This window comes from Sebastes umbrosus, chromosome 7 (assembly GCF_015220745.1).
Source record: "Sebastes umbrosus isolate fSebUmb1 chromosome 7, fSebUmb1.pri, whole genome shotgun sequence".
Classification (NCBI taxonomy): Eukaryota; Metazoa; Chordata; class Actinopteri; order Perciformes; family Sebastidae; genus Sebastes; species Sebastes umbrosus.
The window spans coordinates 24,885,700-24,907,569 of record NC_051275.1 but is presented as its reverse complement, the minus strand read 5'-3'; the positions used below and the strand labels follow the sequence as shown (position 1 = coordinate 24,907,569).

General features: G+C 39.7%; 1 protein-coding gene across 4 annotated transcripts in view; it reads left to right on the top strand.

Annotated features, from left to right (window-relative positions):
- The window catches only part of kcnab1a (potassium voltage-gated channel, shaker-related subfamily, beta member 1 a), a 128,912-nt gene that overhangs the window by 12,245 nt on the left and 94,797 nt on the right, over positions 1–21,870 (top strand). The window contains exon 1 of one of the 4 annotated variants that reach the window (XM_037775479.1): positions 6,290–6,503. The exons of the other annotated variants lie outside the window; for them this stretch is intronic. Within the exon in view, the coding sequence (XP_037631407.1) occupies positions 6,484–6,503 (20 nt within the window). The 5' untranslated portion in view covers positions 6,290–6,483. Of the gene's footprint in view, positions 1–6,289; positions 6,504–21,870 lie in introns of those variants that run through there. 4 annotated transcript variants of the gene reach the window in all.

The window sequence follows — 21,870 nt, the reverse complement described above, 5'->3', positions numbered from 1 at the left end:
TGAGTGAGTGTGACTGGGACATTGTGGGTCGCTGCTCAGCCCTCTGGCTAGAAAGCAGCATGTAGCTGCTCTGCCTTCATTGTGTTGTTGTTGTTCCCAATGGAGAAGAGTGATCTTGAATAAAGCATTTAATTCTCCGATAGAGTTTCTGTTGTTGGTTGTGTGTGGTTATTCTTTCACCTTTATTTATCAGAGAAAGTTGCCTGAACAAAGCTGTCCTCAATTATCATTATTAGACACATAACAGCACCACAAGTATAATAGCAGAAATCCAAACTCCATATTGATAAAATGAGCGAAATACAACTGTTAATAAAAAGCGATTTGCCAATCACACAATATCCAAGTCAGGCTCCACAGTGTTGATTCAAAATGGGGTGTCCATGTGTGTTTTATATTTGGACAGACTGCTGGCTTAGCATTTCCATGAACTGTATTTTGGTCGTTTGAACAGCCTGTTCATTCCCCAGGCACTCTCATCTCTGATTCTGTGGCTATATTCTGCAAACATATTTGACTATATTACAATCAGTGTAATAATAACATGACCTGAACTTGTTGAGTTGGTGCAAAAGAAATGACGGCATGGAGTGTGACTTTTCCTGCACCCCTCTGTGTCCACCAATAGAGAGAGAGAGAGGGGGGAGTGTGATGGCAGTCTGTACCCCTGTTGGGTCAGCCTGGCTATGGGAGCTCATATGGCCATGTGCTGTTAGCCTTTCACCTTGGGACCTTGGCATATGCGTGTACATAGGCTTTTCTGTGTGTATGTGTGCTCGTTGCCATGGTAACCTAATAAAACAGCTGGCTGCCGACTTCCTTTTCCAGGTCAGTGTGTATTAGTGGTCAAATCCTGCGCTGGACACTCCGGCCACACAGACACACACAAACAGGAGAGAAAATCTATTTTAGTCAAAGGAAATATTATTTCTCCAGCCTATATCTCCTGAAATGTAAATCCTTTAACCATAAAAAAAATAAATCCAGCCATGACTTTACCCAAACTAAAACAGTCAGCTACAAAATATTAATATGAAATGATTTTATTAACATATGAACACCCCAAAGGGGGAGATGTAAATCAGTGAAGTGCCCTCAGTGCCAACAAGTTTTCCTTTAAAATCCTTCTGGCTCTGTAAAGAGAGGTGAGTTGTGACTTGATGAAGTCTGTGGAAGCATTTCCTGACCCGACCTATTTGGCTTATGACCCCTTAAAACAAAGAAACGTGTACTTATGGTGCCCCATCAAAGGTTGTTATGACAGTTCCACCAAGTACTTTTTTCCCTTTTGAATACTTTATAGGGGTCTGAAAAGGTCTGTATTTCACAACAAAAAGAATTAAGATAAAAGAAAAGTTAAGAAAGAAACTTGATCACGTAGCAGAAATGTGTCATCTTCTTCCCTATCCTCTCCTACTCATGTGGCTGAACTACTTCACCTTTATTCATGAGCTCGCTTTCTTAGGTCTAACATGCTGACTAACACGCCGCCCCAGGACGATTGTGAGTGGTTTAACGAAATATAAACAAGCCAGAGCATTTTTCCCCTTATAGCAGAATGATAATGGGTGCAGCCAGACCTTTCTTTAGTGCTGACCCAGCGCTGTGTAGGTCAGGCTAACGAGACTAATCATCCTGTGATCCCTCGGTGGGGTCCTGACCCTCAGGTTGGGAACAACTGTCCTAACTACAACTCTAACCTCAAACTACAATCCCTAAAATTAATTCAAATTTAAACTCAATTTTCGAAGACTAACAAAAATGCCCTAATTTTGCATGTAACAGCGCATACACATCACACTCACACGCATGGTTTCTATTTTTTGAAAACGCTTGAGTCATTCAAAATTATGCAAAGAGCACAGATGGGAAGAGGAAGAAGAGACAAACTACGAGCCTCAGCTTCACGCCATGCCCTCCCATGCCCCACAGTTTATTATTCATGAGTGTGCGTGTCTGTGTTTGGGGCGTGGGTGTGTGTTTTCGGTTGTGAAGGAGCATATGTGTGTGTTTGTTTCTTCTGTGTGCATGCTCACTTCATCGTTAATGTGCATCTTGACCATGTAGGCCGGGGTGACAACTTTCAATTCAGAACTTATGCATTCAACACTTCCTCGGGGGGCTAATGTGGCGAATGTTAACGCTAGTTATCAAATCGGGGCCAGATACTGTCGCTATGTGACAATGTTAGTGAGCCGTGTTAGAAAAGCAGAGATCAGCCACTTTGTTCCAGAAAGAGTTGATTTAAAAAGCTTTAGAAACTGACTTTGACAGCCAGCCAGTGCACATGTCGTCCCTGAACGCGTCACCGCTGAATGAACATCCGGCACAGGTTCACTCTGGTGTTTCCCTCTCCTCTAAAGGAAGTCTTCTTCCTGCTTTGGATGAAACACTTTATTTGTGCCAGAAATCAACTCTGTACTTTGCAGTAAAGGAATTATAAGCTTTTTTTCATCTTTTATATTCCTCAAAACTGAGCAGATATCAAACTAGACATAAAACATTTACACAGAAAATAAAAATAAATAAATAAAAATATTAAAAAAAAAAATAAATAAAAAAAAATTAATTAAAAAAGCAAGACATAAATACAATATAAAATGTATAATAATGTGTATAATATGTAATATAAAGAGATCTTTGGCTTATTTTGAAGAATTAGGATAAGCTACATTGTTTTCGTGCAACAGTTTTCTTTTTTATTATCAGGTTTTTGCTACTCTTTTTACATTTCTAAAATGCTGCATTATACCATTATGATGACTTTCTGGTTCACAATTTCCACACTTTTCATGATAGTATAGTGCTCAAAACATGCTTTGGTGAAATAATTATGTTTTTGGGGGTTTCATACGAGTAGGTACTCGCTGCTTTAGGACAGGAAGGCAGTTTTCATGTTTTTATTTGGGTGACTAAATGAATATTAAGCTGAAAAATAACTATTGTATTCAATCAACCTTTCCTGTAAAAAAAGCATCAATCTAGTACATCCCCTTTTAACCTAAATGGCAAATGCACTCTGCTGATTTTTGATCACACAGACCGAATTAAAGCAGTCATCAATTCAATCAGCCTAGTGGAGGAAATAGATTAATGAAAGGCCCATGATATTATTGGATACAGAGCAGGGAATGCTGGGTAAAGGAGTGACAGTGAGGGGGCATTTAGACCTCCAGGGGGCAGAAGGTCACATTATGAAGCATATGTCATGTGTTCGTGGGTGCACCAGTGTGTGTGTGTGCGTGTGTGTGTGTGTGCGTGTGTGTGCGCGTGTGTGCGCGTGTGTGTGTGTGTGTGTGTGTGTGTGTGTGTGTGTGTGCGCCCAGACAGTCTGGATGTTTGTCAGTCCATTTGATTAAATGAGCTCTGGCTGCTGATAGACCGCAGCGTGAAGGTGACAGAGTCTCCACAGTTGTTTCTCGACTCCTCTGTCACTCACTTTTCTCTCTCTGTTCTCTACTAGCTTGTTTATTTTCCTGTTTTTACATCAATCATTGTATTTTTCCTTCAATCACCATTTTTTTAAGTAAAAAAATAGAAAAATGTGTAAATGTGTCAAATGTAAAATCTCAATATATATATATAGTTTCACAGTTTTATTATTATTATTATCGAGGTACATATGGGGGAGGCTGATCTGCAGCATAATCAGCAACTACTTTTGCATCTTCACTTTCTATACCAGATACATATTCAGAGCTGTTTGTGCCAAAAGAGGACTACATTTATTATGAACTGTAGTGAAAAATATCCCTTTTGCAGCAGAAAACATAACTCATTTGTCATAGTTGGGAGCAGAAATGGAAATCTGTTTAAACATATCTACTCCTTTAAAAAAACTACAGGTTAGAGTACCACCAAATTGTAGCCTTTTGCAAGCATGCATATGATTATTATTTGCTCTAATCTTATTTTGCATGATGCAGTTTTACTATACACTGTAACTCTAGCACTTCATGTGACATGGATGTAAAGATACTACACCACATTGTTCAGGAGTTATTTGAGACTCTGTGAGACTGTTTCTGAGCTCCACGTTACTTTAAGGCAGGAAAAGAAAATCAGAGAACAAATATAACAGTGCTGTGTTTGAACTCCAAATAAGAGGAGGCAACAGGGAATGCTTATTGACTACAGCCAGTCACAAGCCTGTCCTCTCTGTACTGGAGGCTTGTGTCCACTAAAAGTGTTTAGACTCTGGCTCTGCCTATGTAAGGAGAAGCATGTCCAGGCATGCAACTTTATTTATTATGGTGATGAACTGACAGGAACAAGAGATGGAGGGGTGAAGAGAGGGGAACAATGCTAAAATACAAATAACAGAGGACTATTTTAAAATGAAGAGAAGAAATCAGATAATTTTTATCACTATAAGGAAGCAAGTGGTGTTGGTGCTCAAGTGCAGGGAGATGGGGACTGATTTGTCTCACTTTATATTGTAGTGGTAGTTTATGTGTCTCAGTCTGTGTTCTTAATCAGAGCCTAATGAAGCTGTAACCATTCGACACTTGAGAAGCAGTGAATGAAATTGTGCACTCAACCAGTGATCCATAGACCACACACACACACACACACACACGCAAACACACGCACACACACACACACACACATACACACACACACACACACGCAATCAGACACAGACAGATACGCATGCAGATAAATGCGTCAATTGCTCATCCTTTATTCATCTTGGAAAACAAGTGAATATTTAACATAGGAGCTGGGATCCTCACTAAATTCTTAATTGGTCAGGCAGTCACAGAAGTGTGTGTGAGTGTGTGTGTGTGTAGAGAAATGCATTTAATTGTAAGCTATATATAGCACTAAACTAGCTATTTTTCATGACGTCTATTTTATTGGTATGGGAAATTCATTACTCTGCCGTTTCAATTGGAAAATTAAGTGATTAAGTGTTTGTTTTATTGCATACCCATTAGCTTCTACCACCAAGATCGACTTTCTTCTGAAAGTACTGGCCAATTTCCATCTGTGTATAAATATAGCAGTGACTGCTTTAGAGCCTTTTTTTTATTATTATGAATGCTTTAAAGCTATTAAAAGCTCTGTGTGGGTGTGATAAGACTATGGTGGACTTTACACTCCTGTGGGATCCATGGATCCTGTGACACCTTTGGCTTAGAACCAGTCATGTAATAAATTACTTTGGACAGAGAGAAAGTAAGCACATCATTTTGTAATTAAAAGATGGGGAAATCCCTACAACCAGAGGTTTTATTTTACAGTGTGTTCAATTAAGTTACACACTGTTAAAGCAACCGACTCCAGGGGATTTTAAGGACTCCCTTTAACGTTTAAAATGCGTTTGTTTCATTTTTTTCTACTAAAACAGGGGTCAGCAACCTTTACTATCAAAAGAGCCATTTTAGGCAAAAAAAAAAGCCGCAAAACATTTGAGCATTGTGATGAAGATAACACAGCTTATAGTCTAAGTATATAGTATATATGTCTAATGCAGAAAAAGAATAAATTCATAACTTAACAAGAAAAAAGTCGTAATATAACAAGAATAAAGTCATAACTTTACGAGAAAAAAGTTCGTAATATTACGAGAATAAAGTTATAACTTTACGAGAAAAAAGTCGTAATATTACGAGAGTAAAGTCATAATATTACGAGAAAAAAGTCATAATATTACGAGAATAAAGTCATAACTTAATGAGAAAAAAAGTCGTGACTTTACGAGAAAAAAGTCGTAATATAACAAGAAAAAAGTCGTAATATAACGAGAATAAAGTCATAATATTACGAGAAAAAAGTCGTAATATAACGAGAATAAAGTCATAATATAACGAGAATAAAGTCATAACTTTACGAGAAAAAAGAAAATAACACGTAAAATTACTACTTTATAATATTATGACTTCATTCTCATAATATTACGACTTTTTTTCTCATAATATCATGACTTCATTCTCATAATATTATGACTTTATTCTTATAATATTCTGACTTGATTCTCTAAATCGCAGATTTATTTTTTTCTCTCAATGTGGCCCTAATACTCTGTCGTACCGTCGTACCATAGACCTACAAGAATGATAAATACAAATGAAAATGTAAACAAAAACAGTTATTCATTTCCACTATTTTTTTAAAAAATCCACAGGGAGGTTGCTGACCCCTGACCCCTGACCTCTGTACTAATAGATCCATTAATTTCCTGTATGTCGTGGTCACATCCGGGGTATCTCCTCCACAGTGTCAGCTTCAAATCGGTAAAACAGCGCCCCTCTGGTGTGTAACGGCCGGCCCATGTTAGTGAACGAGTGTGGTGAAACAATGGTACTGCAGCCTTACGACACGAGTCTACGTCAACGGCTGCGTCAGGTGAAGTTTACATCCTCTGATTAGCATAAAAGAAAACATTAAATGTTATCTAACTGAATGGAGATGACTCAAATGATAAGAGGTTAGTAACGTTATTCGAGTTAAACAACTAGCAGTGGACAGACTACTTGAATGTCGTCTTCTTCAAACAAGTGAGTCAATTACACTCCTGTTTCTCTGTCTCTGCTAGCTCTGTGGCTTTACTGCTGGTTAAATGTGATGTTTTGTTGCTGTGTACTCTGGTAGCCTGCTAGTTGCTGGTGTTATGGAGGTTAATTTAACATGTAGGCTACTCCACTGTGCCTTGAACACAGTAGGTTATTGAAGCTGTTGTATTATTGTGAGGTGTTCAAAAAGGCTTCAATTAAAGGGACTGTTTGTAAGAATCAGAAATTGGTTGTAACAGCGACACCTGTGGCCGTTAAGTCAACGAAAGTCAGCGTCCTGTTGCTCGCGCTCGCCCGTGTGCACGCGCTACCTGAATGTGAGCGAGCATCCGTCAACACAGTGAGGCGACACACGTCAGCTAAAACCACAATATCACTCTATATTTCACCTGCTTGGCAGTAATGTTAGCTGACCAGACGAAGGTCTCTCCACGAATCAGTGATGATCCTAGTGTTGGCTTTTCCTGCTTCAGCTTCCCAACCGCAGCCGCAGGGAGACACCAGAGTTTTGGTCGGAGACGATAACGTAACTCGTTGCGGAGCCCCGTCCCTTCACAAGACACGGGAAACCTCTGTTGGTCTGGAGGAGCGGCAGCATTTATTTCTGCACAAACGTCCACTGAACATTCACTAGATATTATCAGAGCTAAACTAACTCTTCTGCAGTGTGTAGTGTGCGCGCATGCACGTGAGGTGGAGCGAGCTGAGTGAAGTTAGGCAGGCAGAGGAGCAGAGTACAGCAGAGACTCCGGCCCTGGAGACCAAAGCGGTCTCCCCTGCGTCCTCCGACCGCGGTCAACACTGATTTGCAAGACGGGCTTCACTAGATATAACTTTGCGGTTTTGGTGCTTCCGTGTAGTTTGTGTTGGAGTCTTGTCTGAACAGCGTAGCCACACGCGAACGCGCATGGGACACCGACCCGGATTGATTTATATGTGTAAGAAGTTACAAACAGTCCCTTTAACTGAGTGTATGCCTATACTGTATATCACATGCTCTTATGTCACATTAGCAATTTTTGGAAATTCAAAATCAATCCAATATTAATTACTGAATAAGTTATATAAATCATTACAAATGCGGCAACATTGTTAAAGGTTTAAATTATATTTAATTTTAAATACATATTTCAATCTAGAATACAATTTAGTCCTGTAAATTCCTGAAACTCTGAGTTAAATTACAGTAGTATTTGAGATCTATATGGTCATCTGAGAGTGGGAGGAGAAGGACGGACTGCTCATACAGAAATGCGTTAAGTTAATTACTGTTTTATCAGTCTGGTCGATCATTTTGTGCACTGCCTGCTCTCCCTCACTTACACATTTGTTGAAATGTCATATTTTATTGACTTATTAATTCCCTAGAGGCTTACCCTTCTCTAACCCCTTTTCTATATATGTCTAACCCTAAATTTGGGACACCAGTTTCGTCCTCCATTAGTCAATCCTGTTTCCATACTGGTCTTAACAAGTCTGAGACTGCTTGCTAAATGTGACATAGGGCACTCCCTCAGTACTCACAGACAAAGACATATCACCAGTTCATTAGTCGGCTACTGAGTGAGCTAATGCATGTTCTTAACATGACTCTCATTAATCAACTCTGCGGCTTGGGAAGTCAACGGGAGTCTCGCACGCATGTCTGTCAGCTGAGTCTCTGCAAACACACACGCACACACACACACACACACACACACACACAAAAACTTCTGGTGTTGCACTTGTGTCAGCACCAGCCAGGGTGAATCAATAGGGCATCGGTTTGTCCTTTTGACATGCTCATTTAGGAGAGTGCCAGACAGTCACTGTGGATCACCATGCTCGGCTGACACTCTGAAATTCTCTCAGCTTTAATTAGAAATGGTCCCAGCTTCAGAAAAATAAAAACATTTCTGCTTTATTATATCTGAGAAAGACATACAATTAGACAGAAATTTGAATATCGGCAAGTAAAGAAAAATCTTAAGACTTTTTTAATCGTTTTAAAGGTACAGTGTGATTGATTTGGTGGCATCTAGTGGTTTGGTTGCAGATTGCAACATCTAACGTGAGCCGCCGAATGCAAAACTGTGGTAACGCCATTTGCCTCGCTCAGAGGCCATCCATACCATAATAACACTACTTTAGAAGCAATGGAAGTCAGACGGCGGCAGGCGGTACCACGGTTTTACACTCTGCAACTCATTACCGCAGTTTCACAAGCGTGTCGGAGAAATACGGTGGCCTTCAGGTAATGTAAAAGCGTGGACGGCTCTCGCTAGAGCCAGTGTTTGGTTTGTCCGTTCTGGGCTACTGTAGAAACATGGTGGACTCCGTGAAGAGGACCCGCTCCCTATGTAGATATGAAGGACTCATTCTAAGCTAACGAAAACACAACAATTCTTAGTTTGCGGTGATTATACACTAATGAAAACATGGTTATGAGTATTATATTCCATTTCTGCTAATAGATCCCCTGAAATGTTACACACTGTTCCTTTAACTTTTCATTTACTGGATACGAGCTGTGAAAATAAGGACAAAACATCTTCTATTAAGACATAAATGATCCATCTCTCTGTCTTTGTTTCTCCCCATCTCTCTGCACTCTGGTCTTTAAGTATCGCTGCCTCGCTCATCCCCTCTCTTGGTATTTGTCCATTATTGATGAGGGCTGATAAGCGGTTATTTAAGAGGCAGCGCTCTCCTCGGGTCTCAAAGAGGTTGCCTGAGGATAATCCCCCAGCGGAGCTTCTCCTTACTCTCCCGCACTGCTTCATGTAAATTGAAAGGAGCCGTGCCAGCTTTAACTTTAACACACTCATCCTTATACTTTAAATCTATTAGCTGATGTTCAAGGTGACTCTCAAATCAGACCACAGCCAAAGTACCACTACTCATAGTCTGTGCAGTATGAGCACTTATATTCATGTAACTCAGTTAGAAATCCCCACAGAGACTCGCTAATAGGTGTGTTTGTAACAAGCAGGGAACTATTTTCTGCTCACCCACTAGATATGTCAAGATAAGAGCTTATAAATACCTAATTTGTAATGATGATGCAGTAGCACATGAGGGGTAATAGCGTGGGTGTGTGAAGGACCCCTCGTGGGGAAGTGGAGACACTTTTAAAACATGTTTAACAGTTATGTGGTACATGTGGGTGGGTGATTGAGGTCCAGTGGGTTAGTAACAGAGAGGATGAGACTCTTGGGAGATGCAGAGAGAGATCAGAAGAGAGAGCTGTCCTGTAATTAGTTTTATATTTAGTGCTGGTTGGTGGTTTCATCACTAGGGGGAGCCGTGGGCCTGCTGTCACTGTGACAGTGGACATGAAAGTGAGATTCTGGTGTGTTTCTTGAATAACACTTGTCAACAGTAGATTGAACAGAAGCGAGTGTCTGCAGTCACTTCCTTTGTGTCATTTTGACAATGCTAAACTAAACAACTGTAGCTTCATATATGTGGAATTTATTTGTGCACAGTTTGATATTTGTACGGCACTATTTCCTCATTTCATGTATTGATTACAGCTCAAAAACAAAAGCCCTGTGTGCACTGCTCAGGCAGTGAATCAGAGCAGCTAAAAGTCAATTGCTCGTGACTTCCCAGAGATTCCGTGTGTTTGCCAAGAGAAGAGAAAAATGTGTGACCGCTAAAGTGAAATACTGTACTGCTTTAAGAGGTGCTGCAGTGCTCATGCAGCGGTGGAATCAGTAGGAGTGTCACCTACTGTGGATTGCAGCGAGACCTTTGAAACCACAGCTCAAGAGGGGGCAATATAATATCCAACCCAGCTGCTTCAGCAGATAAACAATTACCTCTTTGTATCCTTCCTGTCCATCTCTATTTCTCATTTTCCCTCTCTTTCACTAAAACCAATTTTCTCAGAGCTTTTTTTATCTTCCTGCTGTTTCATCATTGCTCATGTATATCTCTCATTTTCTTTCTCCCTCCCTTCCTTTCTATCATTCAAATCTCTTTGTGTCTTCTTCACTCCCCTGGTCCCGTCATTAGTGGTATCCCTCCACCTACGTTTTTGCACAGTCATGCTTCGAATGGACACTCAGTTTTAGTGTCACCATATATCTCTGCTTTACAGCACTAAGCTGATACACTGACGCAGGCAAAGTTTATGCTTCCTCGGATCAGCACTTTTCCCGTCGTTTCTGTGTGTCTTCACAGATTGTAATAGAAAAGAGTGGAGCTTGAGTCTCCGCCAGTTTGTGAGTGTGTGTTTGAGAGAGACTGTGGATGTGTGTTTTTGGGTGCAGTGCTATCTTTTGTAAGAAAAGGTAATATACTTTGGTCTCCTCCAAGGCCTCTTTAGAGAGACAAGGTGAGAGGACCAGGGACGCAGAGTGGGATATGAGAGATTGTCATCATAATAACAACTAAAGAGGGTGGTGTTGAACCAGCACACACGCACACACACACACACACACACACACACAGACACACTGTGGACTTTACTGCAGTATTTGTCACTGTTTAAACACTGCAATAAGTGCAGGGAAACGCCATGTCAATAGATGCACAACAATACTCCTTGAGCATTGTATGCAAATACTGGACAAATAGCTGCATAAATCCAAATCCATAAATGAACAGTGAAGTGTTTTAGTGGCTTCAGTGCAGCAATGCAGCAAAGATGCAGCCACCTGTAACCAGTGACGGCAGTCTCCTGTTTCAGTATGTAATTTCACAAGTAACCGTATTACAACATTAGCCAGACCTGAACAGAATGCTTTTGTAACCTGTTAAATAGACTACTATAATGTTGTTTAAGTACAATTTTGAGATACTTTTGCTTTACTTCAGTATTTATGTATTTTATGCTACTTTATACTACTACTCCAGTACGTTTATTTGACAGCTATAGTTACTGGTTACATTTTACAGATTCAGATTAACCTGCTGAGAACTACAGAAGACTAATTTTTGTCTTTTTTTGGGGGGTACAGGGGGTCTTTAGGGAGAGATAGCAGGTCAGCAGTAGATGTCACATAGAAGTGGTGTACATCATCTGAAAACTGGGAACCTGAAGATTAATTTGAGATGCAGCACAGCGCTGTGTGTCAAATTGTTGTAGTCGTAAATCAGAAATAAACATGAATGAATGAATTCATGAATTAATTAATTAAAATAAATTGTGAGAGTATATAAGAGCTTGGAACATTATGATAGAAGTATATGATGGCCATTCCCATGCTCACTTATGTCTCATAAGTTGTTGCAGCAATTTTTGGGTTGATACCATTTGTTACACAGATTTGGTACTAAATTTAACCTTTTTCTTTACCGATCGAGAATTGATAAAAATGATCAATAATCTCTCCAAAACACCACATTAAGACACCAAGACATTGAGGAACACTATAGAAAAAAGCCATGCTGTGATTTGGTTTAAAAAAAACTTTTGACATTTTGAGATGCAAGAATTGCATTTTTAAGTGATTGGATGGCGAGCGCTTAGGTTCTGGAAACTGCTCAAAAACCCCCTTAATGTGCTAAAATGTATTGGTTGTGAATTGCCTTGCTTCACGATATGTGTTTGACATGCTTAAAAGCCATAACCCTGACCTCTCAGGTCATCTAGCACTGGTATTTTTGCTATTCTTTGAGTCAGTTCAAAATCCAGTTGCTGGAGTAGCCTTCCTGCGAACTTGAGATGTGTTCTCTCACTTCTTTTAAAAGCAGGATTCCTTTATGTTGCCTTTCAATGACGAGGATCTTAGTCATTATATAGTTGGTGTTTACAGTCTCCTGAGTTTTCTCTTGTGTATAAAACGTGCTATATAAATAAGGTTACCCTTGCCTTGCCTAACCTCTATCCGTAACACACAGCAATGTCTAAACGTAATCTGTAACATCATAGTACAGTAATATAATTGACAATTTGTAAGGTTTTTATTGTTAGTTTACTTGCTGCGTAGTTTCTGTGGCATTTCATTGTAACATCCTATAAAAGTATTTAATCTCCCCTGCAGGAATAGATAGCCTACTGATGGAAACCATCTACCTGTTACATGTCATACAGACAGACAATAAATCCTGCTGATGGAGTTGTGTGTTGCACAGATGATAATAGCGTGAGATGTGGTGCAGAAATTCCCTGTCAGCACACACGAATGATGGGAAATCCCTTGTGTGTAGATCATTACACACTAGTGCTCGCACATTTCTCTTTCCATTTCTTGCTAGATCAACCTTTTTATATTTAAAAAAAAGCTTTTGCAAAGTTATTGAATTCTTGGAATAATGTGATGGATGTCAAAACACGGAGAGGAACCCCTCAAGGTCCTCATTTTTGTGTTGAACATCAGAATGCTTAGGTCTTCCTTTTCAAGTTTGGACTTCAATCTTAGCACGACTTCCAAATCCTTGCTTTTAGGCACAGACCTATAACATTATCTCAGCTTGATGATGAACACAGCCACAGTCGAGCACTTGTCAGGAAAGCCAAGTGGTTTGGCACGATGTAAGAGCACTCCTTCATACGACCGTTTCACCTTCCCATTATCTTCAAGTAGTTTCATTTCAATGCTTTTATGGTTTGAGTAATTTTGGTAATGATCATCCTCTACAAAGTGGGACAAGAGATGGATTTCTCTATGAGGAAAAAGTTCTGCTTCCAGTAGATTACTTTACAAACTGTACTTTAAGAGTGTTGCCTTGTATGAATGAGATCATGCATCCCTAATATATATAGTAGGGGTGGGAAAAAAAATTGATTCACCGATGTCATTTTTTTTTTAATGATTTTGAAATAGATTTTTTAATGCCAGAATCGATATATTTGCTTCATTTGAGTCTATGCGGAGGTAGAGGGAAGTTACCGCTTTTATTGTTGTAGTCTGAGTAATGTGACGTCATATCCGTTCTGTATCTGTCACTCAAAACAAACAGTAGCCGGCCGGTCGTACTGAGCAGAAACCAGCAGATACGACAGAGCGGAAAACGGCAGAGGGTCGGCATGGATACGACCTGCACCTTCACATGTTAAATCCAAAGTGGTAAACACTACACATACAGTAAAGTATGGAAACACTCTGGGTTTTACAGAGTGTAGGAAAAGCAGAGCTAGACATCACGGCTTAAGCTGCATGCTAACTCTGTCATGGACAGGAAACGTTATCGTATTGCGGTAACGTGCGGTCAAGCCAGCCGTCACTCTCGTCTCCGTGGTCCAATCGGCCGACGCTACAACTGTAGAGCACCAATATACTGACATTTATGTTAAATGCATTCAAACGGCCCCGATGGAGCCAACCATGGATATATAAAGAGAACGGAGCTGACGGGGAGAGCTAGCGACGGACTTGTCGAAGTTATTGGAAGTATACAGACGTGACTACGTCCGGTTTTCAAAATAAGGTGTTAACAAAGGAAACTGTATATACAAAATACATATATGGAAATAAGATTGATGGATTATATTCACCAGAAGTACAAAACAACACAACAACATATCTTTTAAGTTATAAAGAAAATACCACTAATTTGTGAGGGAAATGTCTTTATTCTTTTGTCTTTTTATTCTTTTTAAAATCAAAAATGATTCCTGACAATGATTGATATATTTGACTTCAGGACATCTCTGACTACATACATGCTGAAAATCAAACATTTTTACTTTATTCATTTAGATATTTTCCAAAGTGAAAGTCCCTAGAAGTGTATGATTCAACTTTTTCCCATGCTCTAGTGTTAAAACAGTTAGTAAAAATTGCAATAAATCGTATTATTGAATCGCAATACTTGTAGAATCGCAATACATATCAAAGTATCGTGATAGTACCGAATCAGGAGATAGGTGTATCATCCCAGCCCTCTTATATAATGCATAAATGTCATTTAAATGAATGTAAGTGAATGTGCACTAGGTAGCTAGGTACTAATATATGTAATTTTTCCCACCCTAAAAAATGTAACAGGAAAATGAGGGAGATGTCAATCAAGCTCCGTCTATACACACCCACACAGTCCTCACAAGTGGTCTAATTAGCCAAGATAATTGAAATCACCTGTGTGGGTTTACCTTAGAGGCTTTAAAGCCCATACTTATGGGCTTTTTTTCTATTTATAATGTTTTATTTTTATCCATAAATTACCACAATCAAATTACCTTTCACGATGAACAGAATAAATCCATAAATGAAAGCCAAGATCACCCACAGCCGAGCTCACAACTTTCTGTAAAGTGAAATGTGTTCATGTAGGAGAAAGTGATGTAAATGCAAAGTAAACGTATGAAACAAAGTTAATTTTTACTAACCCAGCAACCAGTAGTCATTAAGTAATAAGAGCATGAAACTAAAGCAGAGGGAGATGCACATTAGACTAGACACAGGTGTTTAATCCAATTAACAAAATGAGATGAAACACATGCAATCTACTTTCTCATTCTTCGTTTGTCTCTTGAGCTCTTAGTCTTTCTCTTCCTCTCGCAGACACTAAAATGCTGACGTAAGAGCACATGTACATGATTGCACATGCAAATCAATACTTGCAAGCACAAACGCAGACACAAATAGACACACCATCTGTTTAATTCTCTCAAAATGTTTTTACTCAGAACGTAGAGAACTATAAGCCTCTTTCACAGAAGACATTTTGACAGTAGGAAAAGCACAGCTGTAAATAATGAAATTAATGATGGCTGAATTCCATTTAGCTGCTTTGATTTCGGGTTCCCAGTATCGTGCATCAACATCTCCAGACTCCGTAAACCCCTGTCTCACTCCAGCACAGAAATCTTGGTCCACGCATTTGTTACATCCCGGATTGACGACTGCAACGCTGTCCTCTCTGGCCTTCCCTCCAAACTTTTAAACAGACTTCAAATCATTCAGAACTCTGCCGCCCGGATCATCACCCGCACCAGACCCGACCACGTCACCCCCATTCTCATCCAACTACACTGGCTCCCTGTTCAATACCGGATTGACTTCAAAAACCTTCTGCTCACCTACAAAGCCCTCCACAACCTTGCCCCCACCTACCTCACTGACCTCCTTCAGGAGTATATCCCCTCCTGTTCCCTCCGCTCATCTTCAGCTGGTCTTCTGACCACCCCCACCTCACGCCTCAGCACCATGGGAGCTAGGGCGTTCAGCTGCACTGCTCCCAGGCTCTGGAACTCCCTCCCTCCACACATCCGGCAGTCTGACACTATCACATCATTTAAATCCCTCCTCAAAACCCACCTGCTCAAACTGGCCTATTCTCTGTAGTGTCCATCAGTTCATCATATGTGTCTGCCTAAATGTGTCTCTGTCATGTCTGGCTGTTTTTATCTGTTTATGTATAATTTTATCTTTGTAAGGTGTCCTTGGGTGTCCTGAAAGGTGCCACCAAATAAAATGTATTATTTTTATTATTATTATTATGCTGATTGTTGCAGGAAACGAGACGGGTCAAAATTTTTCATTTAAATTAACTGGAGACATGGCATTTAATGTGAAAATCCAGTAAGCTTCACTCTAAAGTCATAGTCTTTACTACCCCACTTTTAGATTTTTAAATATTTATTATATTTATTTATGCTGTTCTCTCCCATCACACACACACACCTCTTGCTGGTGGTTTCCCCATATCTCTCAATAATCAGTGTTTGAAGGCACGACGGCCTCAGTGATTTTAGTTACGTCCAAAGGACATAGATTAGTTGATAGAGAGCCTGTTGCTTCAGAGTTTCCAATAATGATGAGATAAAGTTATAAAGAAATCATGTTCATCCAACCACAAATTAGATGCTGCTGATGAGGGTTGACACGGAGCTTATGAGGGGAGTTGTGTCGGTGTTTGCGCAACACTCACAAGCAGACCTCCCAGCAGAATGGCTGCAGTCGCAGACCTCCTCAAAACCCACCTGTTCAAACTGGCCTATTCTCTGTAGTGTCCATCAGTTCATCATATATGTCTGCCTAAATGTGTCTCTGTCATGTCTGGCTGTTTTTATCTGTTTATGTATAATTTTTATCTTTGTAAGGTGTCCTTGGGTGTCCTGAAAGGTGCCACCAAATAAAATGTATTATTTTTATTAATATTATTATGCTGATTGTTACAGGAAACGAGACGGGTCAAAATGTTTCATTTAAATTAACTGGAGACATGGCATTTAATGTGAAAATCCAGTAAGCTTCACTCTAAAGTCATAGTCTTTACTACCCCACTTTTAGATTTTTAAATATTTATTATATTTATTTATGCTGTTCTCTCCCATCTCACACACACACACACCTCTTGCTGGTGGTTTCCCCATATCTCTCAATAATCAGTGTTTGAAGGCACGACGGCCTCAGTGGTTTTAGTTACGTCCAAAGGACATAGATTAGTTGATAGAGAGCCTGTTGCTTCAGAGTTTCCAATAATGATGAGATAAAGTTATAAAGAAATCATGTTCATCCAACCACAAATTAGATGCTGCTGATGAGGGTTGACACGGAGCTTATGAGGGGAGTTGTGTCGGTGTTTGCGCAACACTCACAAGCAGACCTCCCAGCAGAATGGCTGCAGTCGCAGACCTCCTCAAAACCCACCTGTTCAAACTGGCCTATTCTCTGTAGTGTCCATCAGTTCATCATATATGTCTGCCTAAATGTGTCTCTGTCATGTCTGGCTGTTTTTATCTGTTTATGTATAATTTTTATCTTTGTAAGGTGTCCTTGGGTGTCCTGAAAGGTGCCACCAAATAAAATGTATTATTTTTATTAATATTATTATGCTGATTGTTACAGGAAACGAGACGGGTCAAAATGTTTCATTTAAATTAACTGGAGACATGGCATTTAATGTGAAAATCCAGTAAGCTTCACTCTAAAGTCATAGTCTTTACTACCCCACTTTTAGATTTTTTAAATATTTATTATATTTATTTATGCTCTTCTCTCTCCCATCACACACACACACACCTCTTGCTGGTGGTTTCCCCATATCTCTCAATAATCAGTGTTTGAAGGCACGACAGCCTCAGTGGTCTTAGTTACGTCCAAAGGACATAGATTAGTTGATAGAGAGCCTGTTGCTTCAGAGTTTCCAATAATGATGAGATAAAGTTATAAAGAAGTCATGTTCATCCAACCACAAATTAGATGCTGCTGATGAGGGTTGACATGGAGCTTATGAGGGGAGTTGTGTTGGTGTTTGCGCAACACTCACAAGCAGACCTCTGAGCAGAATGGCTGCAGTCGCAAAGCTCTCCTACCTGCTGTTTGCGCTCATCATCAACATTCATGCAGAGGAACTCATCATCATCCAAGAGGAAAGGGACTCTTACACCTTCGAGCTCCCCAAGGAGGCCAACCCCTCCTGCCTGATCTCCAGATTTGTTGGTGAGGAGAGGATTGTCCTGTGGAACACCTCTGACCTCTGGTCCCAGAACTCCACAGTACCTAAAGACTTGAAAGGACGACTCTCAGTTGGCAGCATTTCTAATTACACGATCCACAACCTGAAACACTCAGACTCCGGCACGTACCAAGAGGAGTGTTGGACCGAGGGCAAAGTGACATCTGAGAAAAACATCAGTATTGTTATTTGTAGTTCTATATATGAGAAAACACCTGCTGATGTGCGTCCTGTAGGATCAGTGGAACTGCCATGTAAGGGAGCGGCTGACAATCTGGATGTCCAGTGGCTCAAGCGTGAGTTTAGACATGAGCAAGAAATATGGACAAGAGTTTTTGGGGACAATACGACATCAGTGATGGACAATGTTAAAGGAAAATACCAAGTGGTAACAAACACATCAGCTCTTCGTGTATCTGACTACAGAACAGCAATCAACACAATGTACACCTGTCTGGTGATGAACCAGCAGCAGTGTGTTAGCAGTCACCCTTTAAAGTTTGAACTGGATCCAGAGCTAATCTACCGCTCAGTGGAGGAGACGGCTGTGCTGCCATGCAATGTCATTGATTTCATCGATGACCAGCCCCCACATTGGGTAAAGGATGTCTATCATGCTAACCCAGACCAACTAGACACTGTGGACCAAAACTACTCGCTAGTGTTGTCATCGTTAATGTTAAATGACACAGGTCGGTACTACTGTGAAACCTCTAGAGGACTGCAAATGTATTTACTGGTTGTGTGCCCCAAATTTGGCCCGCCTGCTGTAGAGCTCTTCTCAGAGGGAGAAGAAATCACTATCAGATGCAGAGATTTGGGAGAGAGAGAGGCAACCCGTTGGTTCATCAAGTCAAACCAAACAGACGGAAGAATCTTTAATACAGAAACTGATCTGAGCATGATGAGCAGAGTGAGCTGGAATCATAGAGAGACATCTCTGGTTATCTCTAATGTCTCACTGGAAGACACAGGAGAATATTGGTGTGCAGTTTTTGACCCATATGGTCAGTGTGTGTCAACAACCAAAACTCTTCTTAAGTACAGAGAGCCATCTGGGTTTCCCTCTACCTTCTACATAGTGAGATGCTCAGTGCTCAGTGGTCTGCTGGTGATGCTCTGTGTTGTTGTAGTCGCTGTGAACCAGAGGACCAGGAGAGGAGAGCAGCTTTCAGCTGAGACAGAGAGTTAATATGCAGATGTTCATTTCAGCTCACTCATTTCTCATTGTCTTTAATACAGTGTGTTATATACTTGATTTTAAAATAATGGACATTCAGCAAAATAAAACATTTGAACTGGAACACAAAAGACAGAGACAAAGAGAGATTACAGAAACGACAAACAAAAAACTAGATAAACTGTGTATGTGATATTATTATTATTATTATTATTATTATTATTATTATTAATAATAATAATTATTATTGCTAAGTGAAATAACAATGTAACAAAGTACAACATATCACATAAAAAGGGAAATAATATAAATAGACAGATATAAATACCCCAAGATAATAATAATAATAATAATAATAATAAAGTTTTGAAGATTAGAAGTCAACCATTGATCATGATCATGACAGGGTGCTGATGTCCCCTTAGTTTTTTATAAAATATATAAAATATTGTATATATTGTATATATAATTATGTTTGTTTGTTTTTCTTTGTTTTGTTGTGGATACATGTGATTATAGGGATCACTGCTTTGAGCTGCACCCTGACCCATAGGAGGGGATGGGTCTGTTTTGTGATATCATTTTTAACACTTACATTTCAGTAATTAATCTGTTATCATTGCTTTCACCTGAGCTGTTTTTATTACACTTATTTTGTATCTTGTTATTGTACTGATGTTTTATTTCAAATCAAATGATTATGTGATTTTTTTCCAATCATATGTGAAGGAATTTGAGTTGCCTTTTATGCATTTATAATTGTTATATCTTGCAGTGTTGTCAGTGTTATATAATTGTTATTATACCTTGGTCTGTATCAATCACTAATCAATTGTCTCTATAATAAAGGTTTCAAATATATGATAAAACTTGGTTCCCAGTTTTTACTGTTTTGATTGTGATTTCAGATTTTAATTATTATAAGCAACATATCTCTCGTATGTGAAATGTTACTACTACTCTACTACTTTCATGCTACACTGGTTACAGAAAATGACAGTGCCATCTAGCAGCTGTTGTCAAAAAAGCACCGGAGTTTCGTCTCTTTGCTTCTATACACTTTGATGTCACTCTCACTGGAGCACTTGAATAGAAGAGAGCTATCGTTATCAGTAACCCCTGTGCTTTTCTTGCTATGACAAGTCAAAATATCTGCTGTGAGAAAGGCCTATACTGAGCATTAAGGAATAATTTTCATACAAATGAACGGAACCTTTTATATTTCAAACAAGCTTTGCCCTTTAACAGGCTCTATAGATTTGAGCACTCCTTTCTGCGGAGCTCTGTGCTGCAATTTACTGTACTATACATGCACCTACTCAACCAAACAGGACGGGTCTTTTTCCTGTGGTTTATGTACCGTGACCCCATTGTGCACCAACTTTAATCAAGCAACTGAAAGATCAACATGACTGTGTAGCCCACTCTCCCTAGGAATTCATATTGGAAAATACTGCAGTACATGATTTATGTCCAAATCCAAATATGAATGCCAATTACATGCGTCCTTTGGTCCCTAGTTTGCGAGCCTTGATCCCAGTCAGGCTGGGACAAATTATATTCAGTCTAACAGGGAGTGGGTAGGGCCTTGTTCTTTTACTGCAGGTCTCAGCCCTGTGTGGATCCAATCATGATATCTGGATTATAATTGGATTATAGGAGAACATTTTTAAAGGTGAGAACTGTGAAGTACAGGGAAATATCACGTCTTGCTACTGTTTTGGACCATAGTTGCTTGTTAATTGGTGGAGCAAGATGAGCTGCTGGTGCTATTTTGTCTTTGTTTGGGACACATTTTTAGTTGGGTCTGAATGGCCTCAAGTCTTTTTGAACATTATTTTTCAAATATATTGACATCTTGCATGGCAACCTCTGCCCCCAGTGTATGAATGTGTGTGTGAATGGGTGAATTCTGACATGCAGTGTAAAGGGCTTTGAGTAGTCAGAAGACTAGAAAAGTGCTATATAAATACAAGTCCATTTACCATGGACTTAGCCCTGGCCCATTAATGTTGGCTTTTTTGCCCTTATGCTATGTTCACACTATAAGTGACGAAGCAACAGGCTACATGTCATTTTTAATGGAAGCCGGTGACATGAAGCTTTAAACTGACGGCCAACTCTTGTTTGTGTGTGACGGGCTTGACACGCTACAAATCAAAGTTTAGCTTGCCTCAACTTTTTTCAGCGCTAAAATGACGCGGTGACTCGTCAACCAATCATATGTTTTTGTTTCACCCTGTTCCGTTCCATCTAAAAAATGTAAGAAAAACATATTATTGCCGTTAGCCACTTCCCAGTGCTGTTTAACGACAACTACGCCAGTGAGCGCTTGAGCAACATTTCAACTGTGACTCGGCGACAATGTAGCTGGCCACATAAGGATGTTGTAGAAATAATTGATTAGCATTGTCATTGTCATATTACATGATTTTCTGAAGCTTATAATACTATGAATGTACTATAGAAATAGAAGAATACTGTAACTCCAGTTATATTCCACTTTCAGTTTGCTGTGGATGAAGGTCATGAAGCCTCCAGAGCCCATTTGAAGGTTCTGTTTGTACTCTTTGAGCCAAGGCTACAGCACAGCACATAATCATTGCTCTGACCTTTGCTTTGTGTGAATGTGTGTGTGTGTGTGTGTGTCTGTGCTAAAATGCTACACTCATAACCCAACTCAAATGATTTCAAGAAGTGACTTGTGTTAAGTGCAGAAAGTGTTCTGGTCATTCATTGCAATGATTTGGCATTTGTTGCACCAAATAATTCAAATGTCAGACTAATTTCCTCGGTCCTCCACTAGCACCGCATTGTTGTTGTTTGCTATTGGCACAT